Source organism: Cricetulus griseus, chromosome 5, assembly GCF_003668045.3.
Source record: "Cricetulus griseus strain 17A/GY chromosome 5, alternate assembly CriGri-PICRH-1.0, whole genome shotgun sequence".
Classification (NCBI taxonomy): domain Eukaryota; kingdom Metazoa; phylum Chordata; class Mammalia; order Rodentia; family Cricetidae; genus Cricetulus; species Cricetulus griseus.
The window spans coordinates 102,641,263-102,657,050 of NC_048598.1; the positions used below are offsets into that span (position 1 = coordinate 102,641,263).

Consider the following 15,788-nt stretch of genomic DNA (forward strand, 5'->3'; position numbering starts at 1 on the left):
CCTACAACGATAGCAGCTTTCCCTGTCATTTGGTATATGTACCAGAGAAACAAACCCAAGTGAGGAATGTGCTGTCTCCAGAATCCAAACAGGCCCAGTAAGCCTATCCCTCCCTCACCTTAGATGGAATATCTCTGCATGTTCCCCACCAGTGAACTCCTAAGAATTTCACAGAGGCAGAAGGCCCTTGAATTTTGGTTGGGTTTATGTCCCATCCTCTGGTTAACATATGTGTTACCAAATGAGTTCCACGTGGCTACTTACATTTAACATCATCAAAATACTGCAGCAGTAATGGTATGCAAACTATGGATTCACCAGGCTGAGTACAAATGATAAGTGGAGTTTTATTAGGGAAAAAACTTACACAGAAAACAATAAATGACTGTTGCACATTCCTGCACCAAGGTTACAGACCCTGCCTCCCTGATACTCTCCGTTGTTGGGACCCAGCCCCCACGGGGTCTCTAAGAGTTGTTTTCCAGCAAAACCACAGGTACCTCCTGTTTTTCTGACCACACCCCACTAGGATCAATATCCTGTTGTGAACCCTTTGACTTAGGGTTTTTGTAAGCTTGTATATAAGGCTGTCCCACAACCAAGGTGGGAGACATTCTCTCAGAAAGAGGACCAGGCTTCCTGTTGTTCATCCAAATCTCCAGGCTTTTGTCCAATACTCAGACTTAGTTGTGGTACATGCAGCCACAAGTGGAGGTCCCAACGAGATTAGGAATGAAAGGGGACCCTGAGAGATCACCTGCAGAAGGCTGGCCAGCAAGTAAGGAGTTGTGAGGGTGGGTTGCAAAAGGTACTAGAAAATAGGTACCTCAACTCCTAAGAGAGGTGGATTAGAAAAAGGTACTGGAAAATAGATACCTCAACTCCAAAGAGAGTTGGATTGTAAAGGCACCTGAGAAGGGGTGCCTCAACTCCAAAGAGAGTTGGATTGGAATAGAGATCTCAGTCAAATACACAGAGAAAGTTTAAAGAGATAAGGTACTGGAAAGATTTCATTTTAACTTTGGATTAAGAAATAATGCTAAGAAATTATTAAAGAAATACAGGAAATCCTCCACTGAGGAATCCCTCCCCCATGAGCTGTGCACCAGCAGCCAGCTGACACAGCAGCCTGTGCCCTTGTCCACTCGAGCCTTCTGTGGGCTCCAGTCAGCCAGCAATGATGTGGTGTGCATCGGCTGGCTGGAGAAATCGCCTCCTGAGAAAAAGTTGGGGTGCTATGCTTGGAAGAAACGCTGGTTTATCCTGCAAAGCAGTCAAATGAGTGGTGACCCAGGTGTTCTAGAATACTATAAGAATGAATGCTCCAAGAACCCCCTGATGATTATCAACTTAAACTTCTGTTAGAAATTGGATGTAGGCCTGACCTTTAACAAAAAAGACCTCCAAAAGAGTTTTATGTTTGATATCAAGACCAATGAGCACACCTTCTACCTGGTGGCTGAGACAGAGGCCAACATGAATAGGTGGGTCCAGAGCATCTGCCAGATCTGCGGCTTCAGTCAGACTAGAGAGACCACAGACTTCCTGAGAAACCTTTCTTCAGTCAGTAATAGTCTCCACTCTTCTCCAGCTGAGTTGAGCAGCTCCAGTCAGCACCTGCTCCGAGCAAAGAAGTCCTCAGCCCTTTCACACTCCAGCCAGCCCCCTATTGTAAGACCCCCGGAAAGCTCAGACCTCCAGGATCTCAGCCCAGGACCGAGGCCACCCCAATCATCATGCGGAGTCGAAAGCTTAATGCAAACTACACCAGGCTTCATTATAGTAGTTTAAAGAGCTAACTCCATGTTAGCTGGGGTCTTTCATCCACCCGCCATGGAGGATGGCTAGAAAAGACAGCTCAAAACATCTGCATAGAGATCTCATAGGGCCTTTTGTCTGTAATTTTACATGTGCTAATTGCATTCTTTCCAAATCAGCTATGGGGAATTCCCCACTCTGTGTGTGTGTGTGTGTGTGTGTGTGTGTGTGTGTGTGTGTGTGTGTGTGTATCTCATGAATACATTTCCTGATATACTATGCATTTTTATCTGTGGATTGTCATGGAGGTGGCTCCTCCTTAGCTGTATTATCCAACTGAGATTACTAATGTTAGGCTATACAAAACTTCTATGAATAAAATAAATACAAAGAGATACTGCCAAACTCAGGGATATAAGTTCCCATTAAGACCTGTCTTGGAGCACAACTTAAGAAAACAGCCATATTTCCCCAGATGTCAAGATAACCACATACTATCAACTGATATAAAACTTCAAAATAGCTTTAGATTATACCAGGTGCCTTGCTAATGGGTTTTAAGATAAACTGTTCCCAGAAAAATACAATTTTATATACAAGGACATGTAGCCAGTGGTTTGATTTGTTGAGCCAAGGTAAATAGTATGAAGCAACTTAATTGCAGTGCCAGATCTAGCTGATTACTGAAGACAGGTGATTAACTCTCTGCATCAATTCTTAACCTTGGTTTTATTGGCCTGTCTTCAGATTCACCACTGGGAAAAAAAGATTCTCTAACTGGCCAGAGCTACAAAAAATGAACTAACTTCATAGCACCAAGAAAGAGTTACCAGTTACACTTTCTAGTATCAGGGTAGCATTCAGGACAGAAAAACATATTTTAATTTTAATTTAAAATACTTTTAATGTCACAGTGCCTTGGAGAGTGCCATATGAATTCATCTGTGCTCCTGCCCTCCACTCCCTGACCTACAGCTCTTGTGCTAGGGGCCTCTCAGCTAAGTTGGCTCAGCTTTACCCTCCCTCCCCCTCCCTCTCTCTCTCTATCTCTCTCTCTCTCTATCTCTCTACCCCTCCTTCCCTCTCCCTAGACAATCACTCTTTGTAAAGAAACAGTCTCCAGTACGAGGAAGTCCGACTTTTAAGACCACTAACCACAAAACGTTTAAAATGTTTATACATTTAGAAGTATAGGATATAGCACACATTTCCTTGTTGCTCTTCCTTAATAGTTTAGTTTTATAAGACTACCTCTGTAGATAACAAAGAGGCTTCTCTTTTTGTACCTTCGGGTTATAGCCCACTAATTAGGGAGTTCACTTCGAGAAAGTGCTCCTTCCTGGTGACAATTTATCTGGATTTATTTCAACTCTGTTTCTTATCGTTTACTTAAAAAAATGGTATGTGACCTTCAGATGTGATGCCCGAAAGATTTTATGGGTCTTTATTAGCCGCGAAGAACAAAGAGAGGTAAGCAGGGTGGTGGTGGCATACCCCTTTAATCCCAGCACTGGGGAGGCAGAGGCAGTCGGATCTCTGTGAGTTTGAGACCAGCCTGCGCTACAAGAGCTAGTTCCAGGACAGCCTCCAAAGCCACAGAGAAACTCTGTCTCGACCCCCCCCCCAAAAAAAGGAACAAAGAGAGCTAGCAGAATTCAACATGAGAGAAGAAAGAGTGAAATCATCAGGAAAGTGTGTGCTTTGTCCTTTTTCCCTAACAACCTGGATAGAAAAAAAGTCTTAGTTTTACAACAATGTGGACTTGTCCTCCGAACAGCCCAGAAGCCCACAGGTTCATCTTGCTCACCTGCAGAATTAAACCTTTCCTGATAAGAGGTCAGGGAACTTGATGGCAGACCTGGACTCAATGGCAGTTGTGACCTTACAATGTTTCCTTGAGCTGCCCTTAAGAGAATGTTCTTTGATGTGGGAATGGGAGTCAGGGTTGTCTACTGTTGTTATGGGAATGTGACCTAATTGTGGGTGGGTAGAGGGTGTCAATCTTGGTGAACAATATTGGAAACTGTCTCAGCAACCCTAAACATCAGTTATGGTGTAGTCTTTCTCTTTTACAGTCTGTAACAGACCTGGTTATATACCACATACTTTCTAGTCATGATGCAAGCAGCACTCTTTTAGTTAAATTTCTCTTAGTGTAACTTAATATTTCCTAAGCAAGATTATTAGTTAATCTTCATAGCATCAATTTTATTACTTCAAGTTTCCACCAGTCACTGTCATGACTGGGAGAAAAAAAAAAGAAATAAAACAAAAACAAAACCCTGGCAAAGAAGTAATATGTTACAATACATTGCAAACACAGTAACCACTCAGAAGGCTTCAGTTACATAATAGAAGGACATTCATTCCAACTCAAAGATCTGGAGCGAGCAGGGAAAAAACGAAACCTATCTCATTGGCTGCCTTCCATCTCTTTGTTCTTCAGCCACAGTGGGGTTTCAGGACTGCAGAGAGCAGGGAAAATGAAACCTATTTCATTGGCTGCCTTGGATCACAGGGTGTGTCTTTCTCCAAAGTGGATTTTTTCAGGACTGGAGAGAGCTGGGGAAAACGAAACCTATTTCATTGGCTGCCTTGCATCTCTAGGTATGTTATCACACGGGATTGGATTTTTCCATTCTGAAAGAAACTGAATTTTCCAGAAACACATCCAGGATTCAGCGGGGGTGGGGGTGGGGTGGGGTGGATTGGAAAAGTGCGGGTGGGTGGGAGGGTGTGGTTGTGGTTGGTGGTGGGTGTCATTTCAGCATACTCAGGAAATCTATACTGGGTAAGGCCAGGGGGGAGAGAGCTGTTTCCTGAATTAGTCTTGGTGGCAACAGCCTGACCCTCCTTTTGTTCTCATGAAAGCACCATCAGCCATGGAGCAAATGACTTGCAGTGTCTGAAATGGTTCTTGATTCCTCATCTATTTAACAGATGCAGCATCTTGCACCCCAAGACTGGGGACAGACCCACTGTTACCACCAATTCTGACCAGGTGCTCTATTCACCCTGGATCCTCAGGGTTTCCATGTTGGTTGGTGGAAATCCAGCTCTGGCTCCCCAATCTCTTCGTCAGAACTCTACTTCCTTTCACAGGTGTTAGTCCTATTTGGAATCTCTACTGGCATCCATGGCGTGGTCAGGAGCAGGCACACTGGTGGTTTCACTCTTCTCTAAGATTACAGCTTCAGCAGCCATGGTCAAAGCTGGAGGGGCAGTCTCTGGCACCATTCTAGCTGGTACACAGGGTGAGTGACCAAGTAAGAGTCAAGAATGGGGAGTGGGGAGATAGTTATGGAGAGTGCACAACTATCTACTGCCTACTGCCACACTCCATTGTGCCCTTATCTCTGAGAAAGCTGGAGGGAAATAAGACCCTGGTATGGTCCCGGGCTTTGAGTCCCTAAAAACTCAGACCTACATGCTTCCTAAGGTCTCCTCTGAGACCTCGGTTCCTAGGGTCTGGCCCTGGGTCCTGTATTCTGTTCTCATGTCCTTGGATTTACCACAAGAATTCACCATTTTTCTTTTCTTTCTGTTTGTCCTTCTGGATCTACAAGTCAGGGTGTCGATGTCAACAAAGTTTACTTCTGTCCTTCTTCCAGTTTGTGTAGGACCCTCTCCATCTTAATTCATTAATTCTCCTCCCAGATATCTTCTCTTTCAATCCTAAATCTCAGCCATTAATGTCACTGTGTGTGTGTGTGTGTGTGTGTGTGTGTGTGTGTGTGTGTGTGTGTGTGCAGACAATTTTTATCATTTGCATGGCTCTTAGCTCTCAAGGGATGACACTGGTTCATTTCATTGCTTTTCTCACACTAAGGCTGAGGTTCTTACTATCCCCAGTGTCCTTAGAACCCAGCAGACCCTGACTTCTAAATCCACACACAGCCTTCTGTGCAGCCAGTGCTCTTTTCCTTTCTGTCCCCAGGGCAGACACACTTGGGCCTTTCCCTAGACTTCACAGCAGGTATTTCATGGGGGATGAGCTTCTGACCCCTTCCTGAACTGTGACCTTCTGCCACCAGGGCTCAATCTGTTAGCCCAGACTGCCCTGGGCTCTGGAGCATCTGCACTTGGATCTTCGTTAGGAGCACTGAAGGTTGGCACCATCCTATCGGCGTGCCCTGCCTCTGTCTTGGCTGTTGGTCCCAGTGCAGGTGAGTGGCCCTGCATGTCAGACACTCCTCCTTGGGCCCCAATTCTTAGTGAAGAACTATGACAAGACACAGTTTGCTTTCCTTTCTGCTTGTCAGAGATACAGATGGTTAGGGAATCCAGAGGAGTAGATGATATAAGATCAGTACAATTTTATTGAGTAGAATTTTATAGCATGCATTCATGCCTCAGTTGGGAGTCTATTGCATTGTTAAGTTCCTTGAGTTGTTCTAATGGCCTCAGAAGAAGATAACATTGTCTCCCTCCCCTTTTGGAGATGGGGCTTCACTCTATACCTCAGGCTAGCTCAGGAGCCACTATGTAAGTAGCCCAGGATGATTGCCATTTAAGCTTGTGACAATTTCCTGCCAGATTCCTGAGTGCTGAAATTATTATCCAAAATCACCATGCCTGTCAATGTTATTCCTCATTGATCTGAAGGGACCATTGTTCCAAGGCCCTGAGCAGGAGGAATTGTAGGGCTTCTCCTTCTGCTAGGGACAGGAAATAGAAAGGAAATTCAGGGCTCTGCAAACAATAGGGAAGTAGGGGTGATGATGGGAAGAGTCCCAGGCTGAAGTTCTAACACCCCCGTAAAGGCTTGGCTACCCCTGTGGCCATCAGTTGAGCTGGCATGCTGGCAATCAGACATACAGCACCTGTTTTTTTTTTTTGGGGGGGGCTTCCTGTCTCATGGCTCAGGCAGCCTGGTAGCCACCTCCCCTGCTTGCCAGTACAAGTGGACCGACAGTAAATGCCATCCAACCATGTTCTTGATGCTATCCCCTCCATATAGAACCCCATACACACACCTGTCAGTCTCCTGTATAAGCCTGACTTTCATTCCCCTGTCTTTATCCATAGGCCACTAGAGAGCTTCCTAAGCTCTCCAGGTTACCCTTTGACCTTCCGGCCCTACCAGCTTCAGAGTATTCAATCCTGGCTCCTGTGGCTGCAGGATACAAGGATCCTGCATGATGCCTGAGGGCTCACAGTGTTGGGAGCTGAGTTCATATGTACCTAAATATGATTCAGTATGGATGCTCAATGTCTAGAGTAATAAATTCTGTTCAGGGGAATGTGGGAAGGCTTCCTAGAGGAGTAAACAATGAATCGGTGTCTTAGTTCATTCAAACATGTCTCTTAAGTAGCACTCAGCCTGTTGGCGGTGGCCCACACCTACAAGACACAGGCAGATCTCTGTGTTCAAGGCCAGCATGGTCTAGAGTGAGTTTGAGGACAGCCAAGGCTACACAGAGAAACCTAATATCTGGAAAAACCAAAAAGAAAAAAAAAGTAACATTCAGGTAACATGTTTGCACAACAGGTGTTTGACCTTACTAGAAGAAGACCCTACAATGAAGTACCACTCTGTAAACTGGAGATTTCCTGCCTCCTGATGGGCCAAGGAGTGTGGTGATTTGTTTATGGTCTAATAAATAAAGCTTGCCTAAACATCAGAGTGCAAAGCAGGCCACACTATTTAGCGATGGAGGCTAGGCAGTGGTTGTATATACCTTTAAAAACAGCATTCAAGAGACAGAGGCACATGGATATCTGTTAGTTCAAGGCCACCCTGGACTAGATGAAATTGATCCAGTCTAAAAGAGAAACAGAGCTCACTCAAGGGTGATCTCAGCAACTGGGCTCACACGTCTTTAATCCCAGCACTAGAGAGGAATATAAGGCTGGAGGAGACAGGAACTCAGTGCAGTATGAGGTTTGGTGGATTGCAGTGAAGTCTGAGGAACAATGCAGTCTGGAGAAGACTGAGGTTCTGTGGGTCAGCCCTTAGGTTTGAGTATTGGTAGAGGTGAGAACTCACTAGTGGCTGGTTGCTTTGTTTATCTGATCTTCATCTTTAACCCCAATATCTGTCTTTGGTTTTCTCTTATTAAAACTAACTAGAATTTGAGCTACAAATGAGAGTCTGGTCACCCACATTGGCAGACACTGACCCTGCTTCTAATCAATTAGTATCCCTGTTGTGAAGGGAAGAAACCACCAGGGTAGCTAGTGTGGTTTGAATGAGAATGGACCTTAAAGACTCATATACTTGACTGTTTGGACACCAGTTGGTGGAAGTATTTGGGAAGATTTAGGAGGCGTGGCCTTGTTGGAGGAAGTGTGTCACTGGGTTTAGGCTTTAAGGATTCAAAAGCAGCATGTTGTCTTGCTCCCTACCCTGGTGGAGGTTTAGCCCTATATCAATCAATTCAGGACTTTTAATGACAGCTCCAGTACTCTGTGCTCACTGAGAAAGGCTACCACATTGTTTATAGTGAGGCCCACAAGAATAGTGTTCTTTTTTTCTTTTTCTTTTTTTCAGGAAGCCATGGCAGTCACTCTATTACCAGCCTATATCTCCAGCCTTTTTTGGCTTCACTGAACAGACCCTGCTTTGTGGGGCAGAGAAAAAAATGATAACACCAGCACCCTTCCCCAGAGCAGGCACACAACAAACATGCAAATGCCCAAGAGCAGAGCAAAACATACCTGAGATCTCTGAGTCCTCCAGAGTCCAGCTGCCAGTCCCTGCTCAGGGCAGACAGACGCACTTGGGTCCTCTGTCTCAGGGAAGGAAGGACAGACAGGGCTCATTCCTTCCTGTGAGCTGGATAGGGAAGGGGACAGTGGCAATCCTCTCATAGGATTTTCTTTTTGTTTCTAGCCAAGGCTACTGTTGCTGTGCTTGGTGGAGGTGAGTATCTTCAGGAAAGCGATGCCAGTCCACTCCTAGTTCTCCCTGAAAGCAGGGAGCCAGGAAGCAGCCCATTTTGTCCCAGTAGGCTTCCCTGGAGCGGGTGGGACAAAGGTGGAGATGGGATGAAGGAAGTGGCTAGAAAGAAGGACCTGAAACAAGGAGGGAGGGGAAGTAGTCACAGGCCACATCTTCAGCAGGTCCACACCACCTTGTGTGAGAATAGTCACCTTAGGCCTGGTGAATGCCTGTAAACTCCTCTGAGCTCCGGATTGCTTCCTTGAAGAAGTGAGCTTGCTGAGCTCATTTAGAGATGCCCAGGAAGCAGCAGAGCTAAAGTAAGCAGAGAGCAGGAATGCACCAGATGATGTATGCAGGCACCATCAGCTTGGTGGCTCTTGACATTCTCAGTGGAGACACAGCAGGGCTCTGGGTTGCCTCTTCCAGCCTCAAGAGTTGTGTCCCATGCATCTCCTGTCTCCTGGGGGAAGATGTGATCCTCTGTAACACTAACTTGGGCCACTCTCTGATCCCAGCATTAGACCAAGGCAGACACTGAGGCCCCAACAGCACCTTTCCTGAAGGTCTTGCTGCCAATCACAGTCAGCCCTGGACTCCATCTTCAGGGACAACATCTTTCTCTTCCTAAGCTCCCTAGCTGCTGACTCCTGCCTGGCTCTCTGGTTCAGAGCCTGCCCCTTGTCTCTCATTCTACCTTTGGTCTCTAGGCTTCTCCGAGGAGGCCTTAGAGGGAAGAGGGTAAGCCCTGACCCAATCTTCTCTGCTCATTGTCTCCTCCTCCAGACCCCAGCAGATTCCCTGGGTTGATCCAGTATGTTGGGGTTCCCTTTCCACAAATCTACCTGACACAGCTCCTCTTCCCACAGCCATGACTGTAGCTGCTGTGCCCCCTGTGCTAAGTGCTGTGGGCTTCACTGGGCCAGGAATTGTTGCCTCCTCTCTAGCAGCTAAGATGATGTCCTTGTCAGCTATTGCGAATGGGGGCGGAGTTGCGGCTGGTGGCTTGGTGGCCACTCTGCAGTCAGTGGGTAAGTGTCATGGCAGGAGGACTCAAAGGATGGCAAGACACAGCCCAGGTTCTCAGTTTCTGCTTTACCTTCCTTCTAGGTTTCATCAGGGGAGGTGGAGGAGGGAGGGTCGGATCCCTGACCAGCTTACCTGGGGTTCAAACCTCCACCTGGGGTCCAGCCTTCTTCCCTACAGAGGAGAATGAGATTCCACTGGATTGATTTTCCCTAGAGTTCCTGTATGGAATAGTTCCTTGCAAAAGTAACTGTGCTAGACACAGATCCTGGAGACTTCAGGAGTAAGGGAGATTCTGTGGAGACCTGTACCTCAGGCCATCCTGAGTGACCCTGGCAACTGAACCTCTGTGAATCCACAGTTTCACCCCATCTTACATCTTTCATCCATTGTTTCTCCTACAGGAGCTGCTGGACTTTCCATGCAATCTCAAGTCCTCTTGGGCTCTGCAGGAACTGCCCTTGTTGCTAGTGTGATGGGCATCTGTGGGAGTTCCAACCCTTCTGTCCCCAGAGAAGCAGAGGTGACACCTCCCAGCTTGTCCAACTCAGAGACTGACAAGTTAGCCCCAGGGGATGATCTGTCCTCCTGGGTTCAGCAGATTCTGATCCAGGGTTATGGGCCTCTGTGAGAGTCCCAGCCCCTTCTCTCCTCTGAGAAGAGGGCTTGGAATCAGAAATGATACCTCCCAGCTTTTCCAACCCAGACAGGGATCAGTTAACCCCAAGAGACAATCAGCCAACAACAAATGCCTAATTGGAAATAAGTAATAAAACCAATTGCTGCCAGCCTTATCATCCCCTTGAAATCATGTGTGTTTTTTTGGCATGGTAATGGTTGAACAGGGACCTGAGTTCTTTGGTACCTGCTTTTGGTGGGTTAGGCTCACCTCTTTCTCCTGGCATCTTGTCACAGAGACACATGGTGTAGGTGAGTGCTCTTGTGAAATGAATCCATATATGAAAACAGAAGCTACATGCCCAGCTTTGGTGGCACAGGCCTTTAATCCCAGCACTCAGGAGGCAGAGGCAGATGGATCTCTGTGAGTTCTCGAGGCCAGCCTGCTCTACAGAGTGAGTTTCAGGATGGGCTACAAAGATACAAAGAGAAACCCTGTCTCAATAAACAAACAAAAATAGAAGGAAGGAAGGAAGGAAGGAAGGGAAGAAAGAAAGAAAGAAAGAGAGAAAGAAAGAAAGAAAACAGAAACTCTTCTTGACTTACATTCATTCTATAATTCTGAGCAGGTCACCTCCTTCTTGGCTCCTCCCTAGGTGGGGAGGAGCCTAAATGACTTCTTAGATCATAGCCAGGTGGGGATTGGCTCAGTCCCTAAGAGGAGTTTTAGCATGGCATCTGCTTTGTGCCACTCATCTCAAAGCCACATCTTGGTTTGCATTCATACCACTCTCCCCACTATGTATCCAGTGATTATTTCTGGTGACCTGAGTTAAAACATTTTGTCTCATCTAGGTCACCAGAGAAACCCAAACCTCTGCCTATTCTCTCAGTCCTGAAGCCCCACTAGAGAAACTGAATTTCCCCCTTTATGTGCTCAGCACAGTCCTTGGCCATGCTGGGGCAGGGGGAATAGTTCACTGCTCAAACTTGTTCTCATGATGTGGTCATCTCTTCTGGCTTGGGTCCCCACTCCCTTACACATACAGAGTGGTTCTAGCTATTGGAGTGCCAGGAGGAATTTTCCTGGGGCAGAGGTAGTCCTCATCCTCCCCCTAAAGGAGTCAGCTCCCCACCCCTGTGTCCAAGACCAAAGTTATCCCTGTCTCCATTCGTAATTCATGTGTGCTTTTTATGCAGTGATGTGTATAATTGGAAGACTCAAACCCACCATTGTCTGAAAAATTTCAGGCCCTCATTAGCCTCCTAGAGACAGTTTATTATACCCACCAGTGATCTGGGATGATTGCCAACAGATCCTGGACACCTGCTTCATGGCCAAAGGCAGGGACAGACTGGAGCATGGCGGCAGATAGACCACCCTTGGGCCTGACAGAGGATCACTGCCAGATACAGTAGTACAGTTAGAGTGGGTTATCTCTCAGCCTGATCTGACTGGGACTCCAACATTGCCCAAGGTGATCAGACTCTGAACAATTCTTCACGGGTCCTTTTTACAAAGATTGAAGGCAGCTGCTAGAAAAATTACCAATATGTCTAAGGTGATAGAGGTAATAAAAGAGTCCCAGGAATCACCTATTGGGTCCCAAAGGGCTTGTGTGACCCTCACCTGATGTTCACTCCCATAGACCCAGAGGGACCAGAAAAGCATCAAACAACCAGTATTGGTTTTGTCATGGAGTCTGGCCCAGGTATTAGAAAGAAACTCCTGAAGTTAGAAGGGTTTGAGGATATGAGTGGGTCCCAATTACTGGAGATTGATCAAAACGTTAACAATAACTATGACTATGCAAGGAAAAAATGCAAACCAAAAGATTAATCTGAGCAGTAGCTGCAGTGCTCAGAGACACATATAGAAGACATCCCAGAGGGGAAGTCAGAGACACCAGGAAAGGGGACAAGGGCATCCTGTCCTATGTAAATGATTTCAAAGGGGGCAGGTGTCCTAGCTCAGGTATTAGAGCCTTGGAAGAGGCCAGTGGTTTATCTGTCCATCAGACTTGATCCTGTTTCTGTCCATAGGGCACCATAGCTATGCTAATAAAAGAAGCTGATAAACTGACTTTGGCTGAGGAACCATTACATACCACCACATATCCTGTTGATGCCCTTTTGAGGGGAGACCCGAGAGAAGTGGGTAGTCAATGCCTGAATGATGCAATATCATGCACTTCTCCTGGACCAGGCCACACCTGTTTCTGTAAAACTTCAGCATCAATCCAGCCTTGCTTCTGCCAGACAATAACCCAACAGAGCCTCTCCTTCCTTGCCTGGAAGTGACTGATGCAGTCCAAGACTGCAGACCTGAGCTAACAGATGCCCACACACAACCTTTTCTCTCTGTGTGTGCTCCCCCATTAGACTTCTGCGTGACTCTCCATGGCCCTTATTTCTATTTCTTTACATGAGATCAGATACCAGCCTCTGTATTACATGAATGTGCCTGGTACCTGTCACCAGAGTGAACAGTGTCCTGTGACAAAATTGTTCCATAGATGCCAGAATCCTCCTGTCTCGAAGCCCTTTGTGTGTCTTTGTGGGCTCTGTGTAGCACTGCATTTTGCATCACAGGGGCAATGACTACCCCCATGTGGTCAGTGTCCCAGGACATAAGGCAGGAATTTCAGCCTCCTTTTCAATTTTATAGACGTTGTACGGTGGTGACCATTTTTTATTCTATCTCCTTCCTGAGGCAGCAGGAAAGTAGCATCCCCAGTGCAGTGGGTTAGCTATGTGTTGCTCATAGCCCTGAACATCCAGGACCATTGATGAAGAAGGACCAAGAGCTCTGGGGTCAATGTTCTTGGCTACCTCTCACCTTTTCCCCAGGACAGGAACCTCTGTTAGCCCAGCCTTTAATCAGGAACAAATGAGGTACATAAAGACCCAAAAAAAGCCCCCATGTCAGAGAGACCATGTCCACTAAAACAGGGTTCCCCAAAGCCTCCTTCCTACTGACTGTGGGCTGGACAGCCTGTCACCTCCCTTTCATTTTCTATCTATCTTGGGAAACCTGAAGACTTGAAACTCCCAGTCCTCAAGTCCCTTTAAAGAGTCACCACAAGCAAAGGTAAGGACACAAGCACAGACATTTATTTTTCATCTTTCTCTGACTTCAATGAGGGATTTGGAGAATCATCTTGGTGTACATTGTCTCATGGATAGTGCTGATAGTCTTTGGGTTTAACTGGTAGAGGTGTCATCTCCTAAGTTCAAAGCAAGGCTGAAGCAGCTGCTCTAACAGAGCCCTGGATGACGTTGGATGATGTAGAGAGTCTGGTGGCCCCTGGGAAGGAGACAGTTGCAGTGACAGTGGCCTGAGGCTTAGAGATGCCCCACTACCTTTTTGCCTGAACCCTAGGGCTCTGCTTTAGACAGAGATATCCAAAGTGGACCAGGAGAAAACAGATTGGGTAAACAGAGATACAGCAGGGGGAGCTCTTCAGAGAGCAATGCCCCCTCCATATAGCAGGACAGAGGGGGACACACTGAGAAGGACACCCAGGTAGGGAAGATTCAGAGCCCAGGTAGCATGCATCTTGGACCAGGGCTCCTTCCTGCCTGCACCACAACTCAACCTCACTCACAATGAACCAGAGAGTAGTGATATAACTAGAAGACACAGGTCCTATGTAAGGTGGGAGTGTAGGGAGAGGAAGGGAGATGCCTTCCTTGGCTGGGTCTCCAGTCCTCTTGCCTGGACTGACACTTACCCACTGACTGCAGTGTGGCTACCAGGCTTCCTGCTGCAACTCCACCCCCACTGGCGATTGCTGCTGCTGACATCATCTTGGCTGCTATGGATCCTGCTGCAATTCCTGCCCCAGTGAAGCCCACAGCACCCAGGGCTACTGGAACAGCTGTGGGGAGAGGAGTTGGGTGGTATGTGCTCAGGTGGAAGACCCACTCTAGAATATGGGAGCACAGCTCTGACCCTGCCTCTTCACCCAGGCAGTCCAAGATTAAAGCAGAAGGCAAGAGCTGGGGGTGGAGTCCACAGCAAAGCACAAAGCTTCCACAGCACCCCCCTGAAAGGTTCAGGCATTATGCCGGCCTGCCCCTGTTACCTGGTGGAACAGGCAGTATCCTGGTCAGCCCAAGGTTCCATGGGAACTAAGTCTGCACACAGGTGCAGAGGACCCCTTTCAAAAGACAGATCCCTGCCCATTTACTCTCTCTGCTTCTGCTGTTTCCTCTCTACTCTCTCTCTCTCACCTATGCGCTCTCTCTGCAGCGACTGGCCATGGCGGTCAGCCATTATCCCTGTTCCTTTCCTCTTCTTAGTCTCCCTACTCTGCCGGGCCTTATAATAAACTTATAGTCAACATGTCTCATGTCTCAGCATTTCTCTTTTCTTCTTTTTAAACAAAAGACTAACACCCCCCGCCAAGCAGGTGCAAGAAACATACCTCCTCAGATTGCAGCACCGACCAGTTCTCCTGAGGAGAGAAGGGTGGGTAGGAAAGATTAGAGTTGGCTGATGTCAGTGAGTTAATTGTAAGACCCCCGGAAGCTCAGACCTCCAGAATCTTTTCCCAGGATTGCAGCCACCCCAATCATCATGAGGAGGCCAAAACTTGATGCAAACAGCAAGAGGCTTTAATGAAAGGTAGATGTTTGTACAAACGGGCTCTCTCAGCATGCAGGCTAGAGAGCAGCCCCGTCCCCCAGGCACAGGCGTTTTTAAAGGCAAAAACCACAAGCTTAGGGAGGGGTGTGACCAGAGTCATGGGTTCCTAGGAGGCCCTTTGTCTTGAGGAGAGGGCTGGGAATTAGATGGCCTCCTGACCCACCAGCTGTAAAACCTACAGACCTCGGTATATGCTTATCTTGCTTGAGCAAATGGTAGCTATCTCTTTGTTTCACAGGGACCCTTAATTGTTAATGATTGACACATTGGCCAGTGGGGCAATCTGTTTCCTTCATGAGCCCCTCGGGGAGGTTGGCCATCTGGGAATTCTTGGTACCCAGTTATCTTATGGCCTTGTAAGGGAGTAATTGCTGGTGGCTGGTAAATTCCAGGCACTAAGTCATAGTAGTAGCCTTGGTCAGTTTCTGAGCTATATTTCTTTGCTAATTTTTAAGTCTTTCATAATGTCAGGCTTGTGTCAGGGAGTCCAGTTCCCAGCCCATGGTGGGTGAGGGTTACTAACCCAACATAGTGAGATGTAGATGGTAAGCTTAGGAAATGATGTAAATCTGAGGTAGCCAGGAAAGACGCTTGCTAGTGAACCAATCAGCACATGGCCTGCCCCTTGCAATGAGTCAGTAGTCAGCCCCCTGGTGGAGTTTTGAAAGTAATAGAAGAAGCTACCCAGCTGTACTCACCAAACTTAACCTCTGAATAGATGGTGTCCCTTAGATTGTTTTCTGTCCTGACTGATGCTTAACTCTCTCTCTCTCTCTCTCTCTCTCTCTCTCTCTCTCTCTCTCTCTCTCTCTCTCTCTCTCTCTCTCTTCCTCCCTACTTCCCTCCCCCCTC

The 15,788-nt window shown here is 47.1% G+C and overlaps 1 protein-coding gene across 3 annotated transcripts; it reads left to right on the top strand.

Annotated features, from left to right (window-relative positions):
• Positions 1–4,211: 4,211 nt before the first annotated feature.
• Positions 4,212–10,475, top strand: LOC100764080 (Interferon alpha-inducible protein 27). Of its 3 annotated transcripts, XM_027419189.2 has the most exons (7): positions 4,348–4,365; positions 4,699–4,759; positions 4,861–5,012; positions 5,793–5,924; positions 8,594–8,623; positions 9,511–9,672; positions 10,072–10,475. In XM_027419189.2, the coding sequence occupies exons 3-7, from the start codon at positions 4,895–4,897 to the stop codon at positions 10,296–10,298; spliced, it is 669 nt and encodes a 222-aa protein (XP_027274990.1). In that variant the 5' UTR covers positions 4,348–4,365; positions 4,699–4,759; positions 4,861–4,894; the 3' UTR covers positions 10,299–10,475. The 3 variants fall into 3 exon arrangements, with proteins under 3 accessions (XP_027274991.1, XP_027274989.1, XP_027274990.1); XM_027419188.2 differs by lacking the exon at positions 4,699–4,759 and having other exon boundaries at positions 4,213–4,365; XM_027419190.2 differs by lacking the exons at positions 4,699–4,759; positions 8,594–8,623 and having other exon boundaries at positions 4,212–4,365.
• The last annotated feature ends 5,313 nt before the right edge of the window (positions 10,476–15,788 follow it).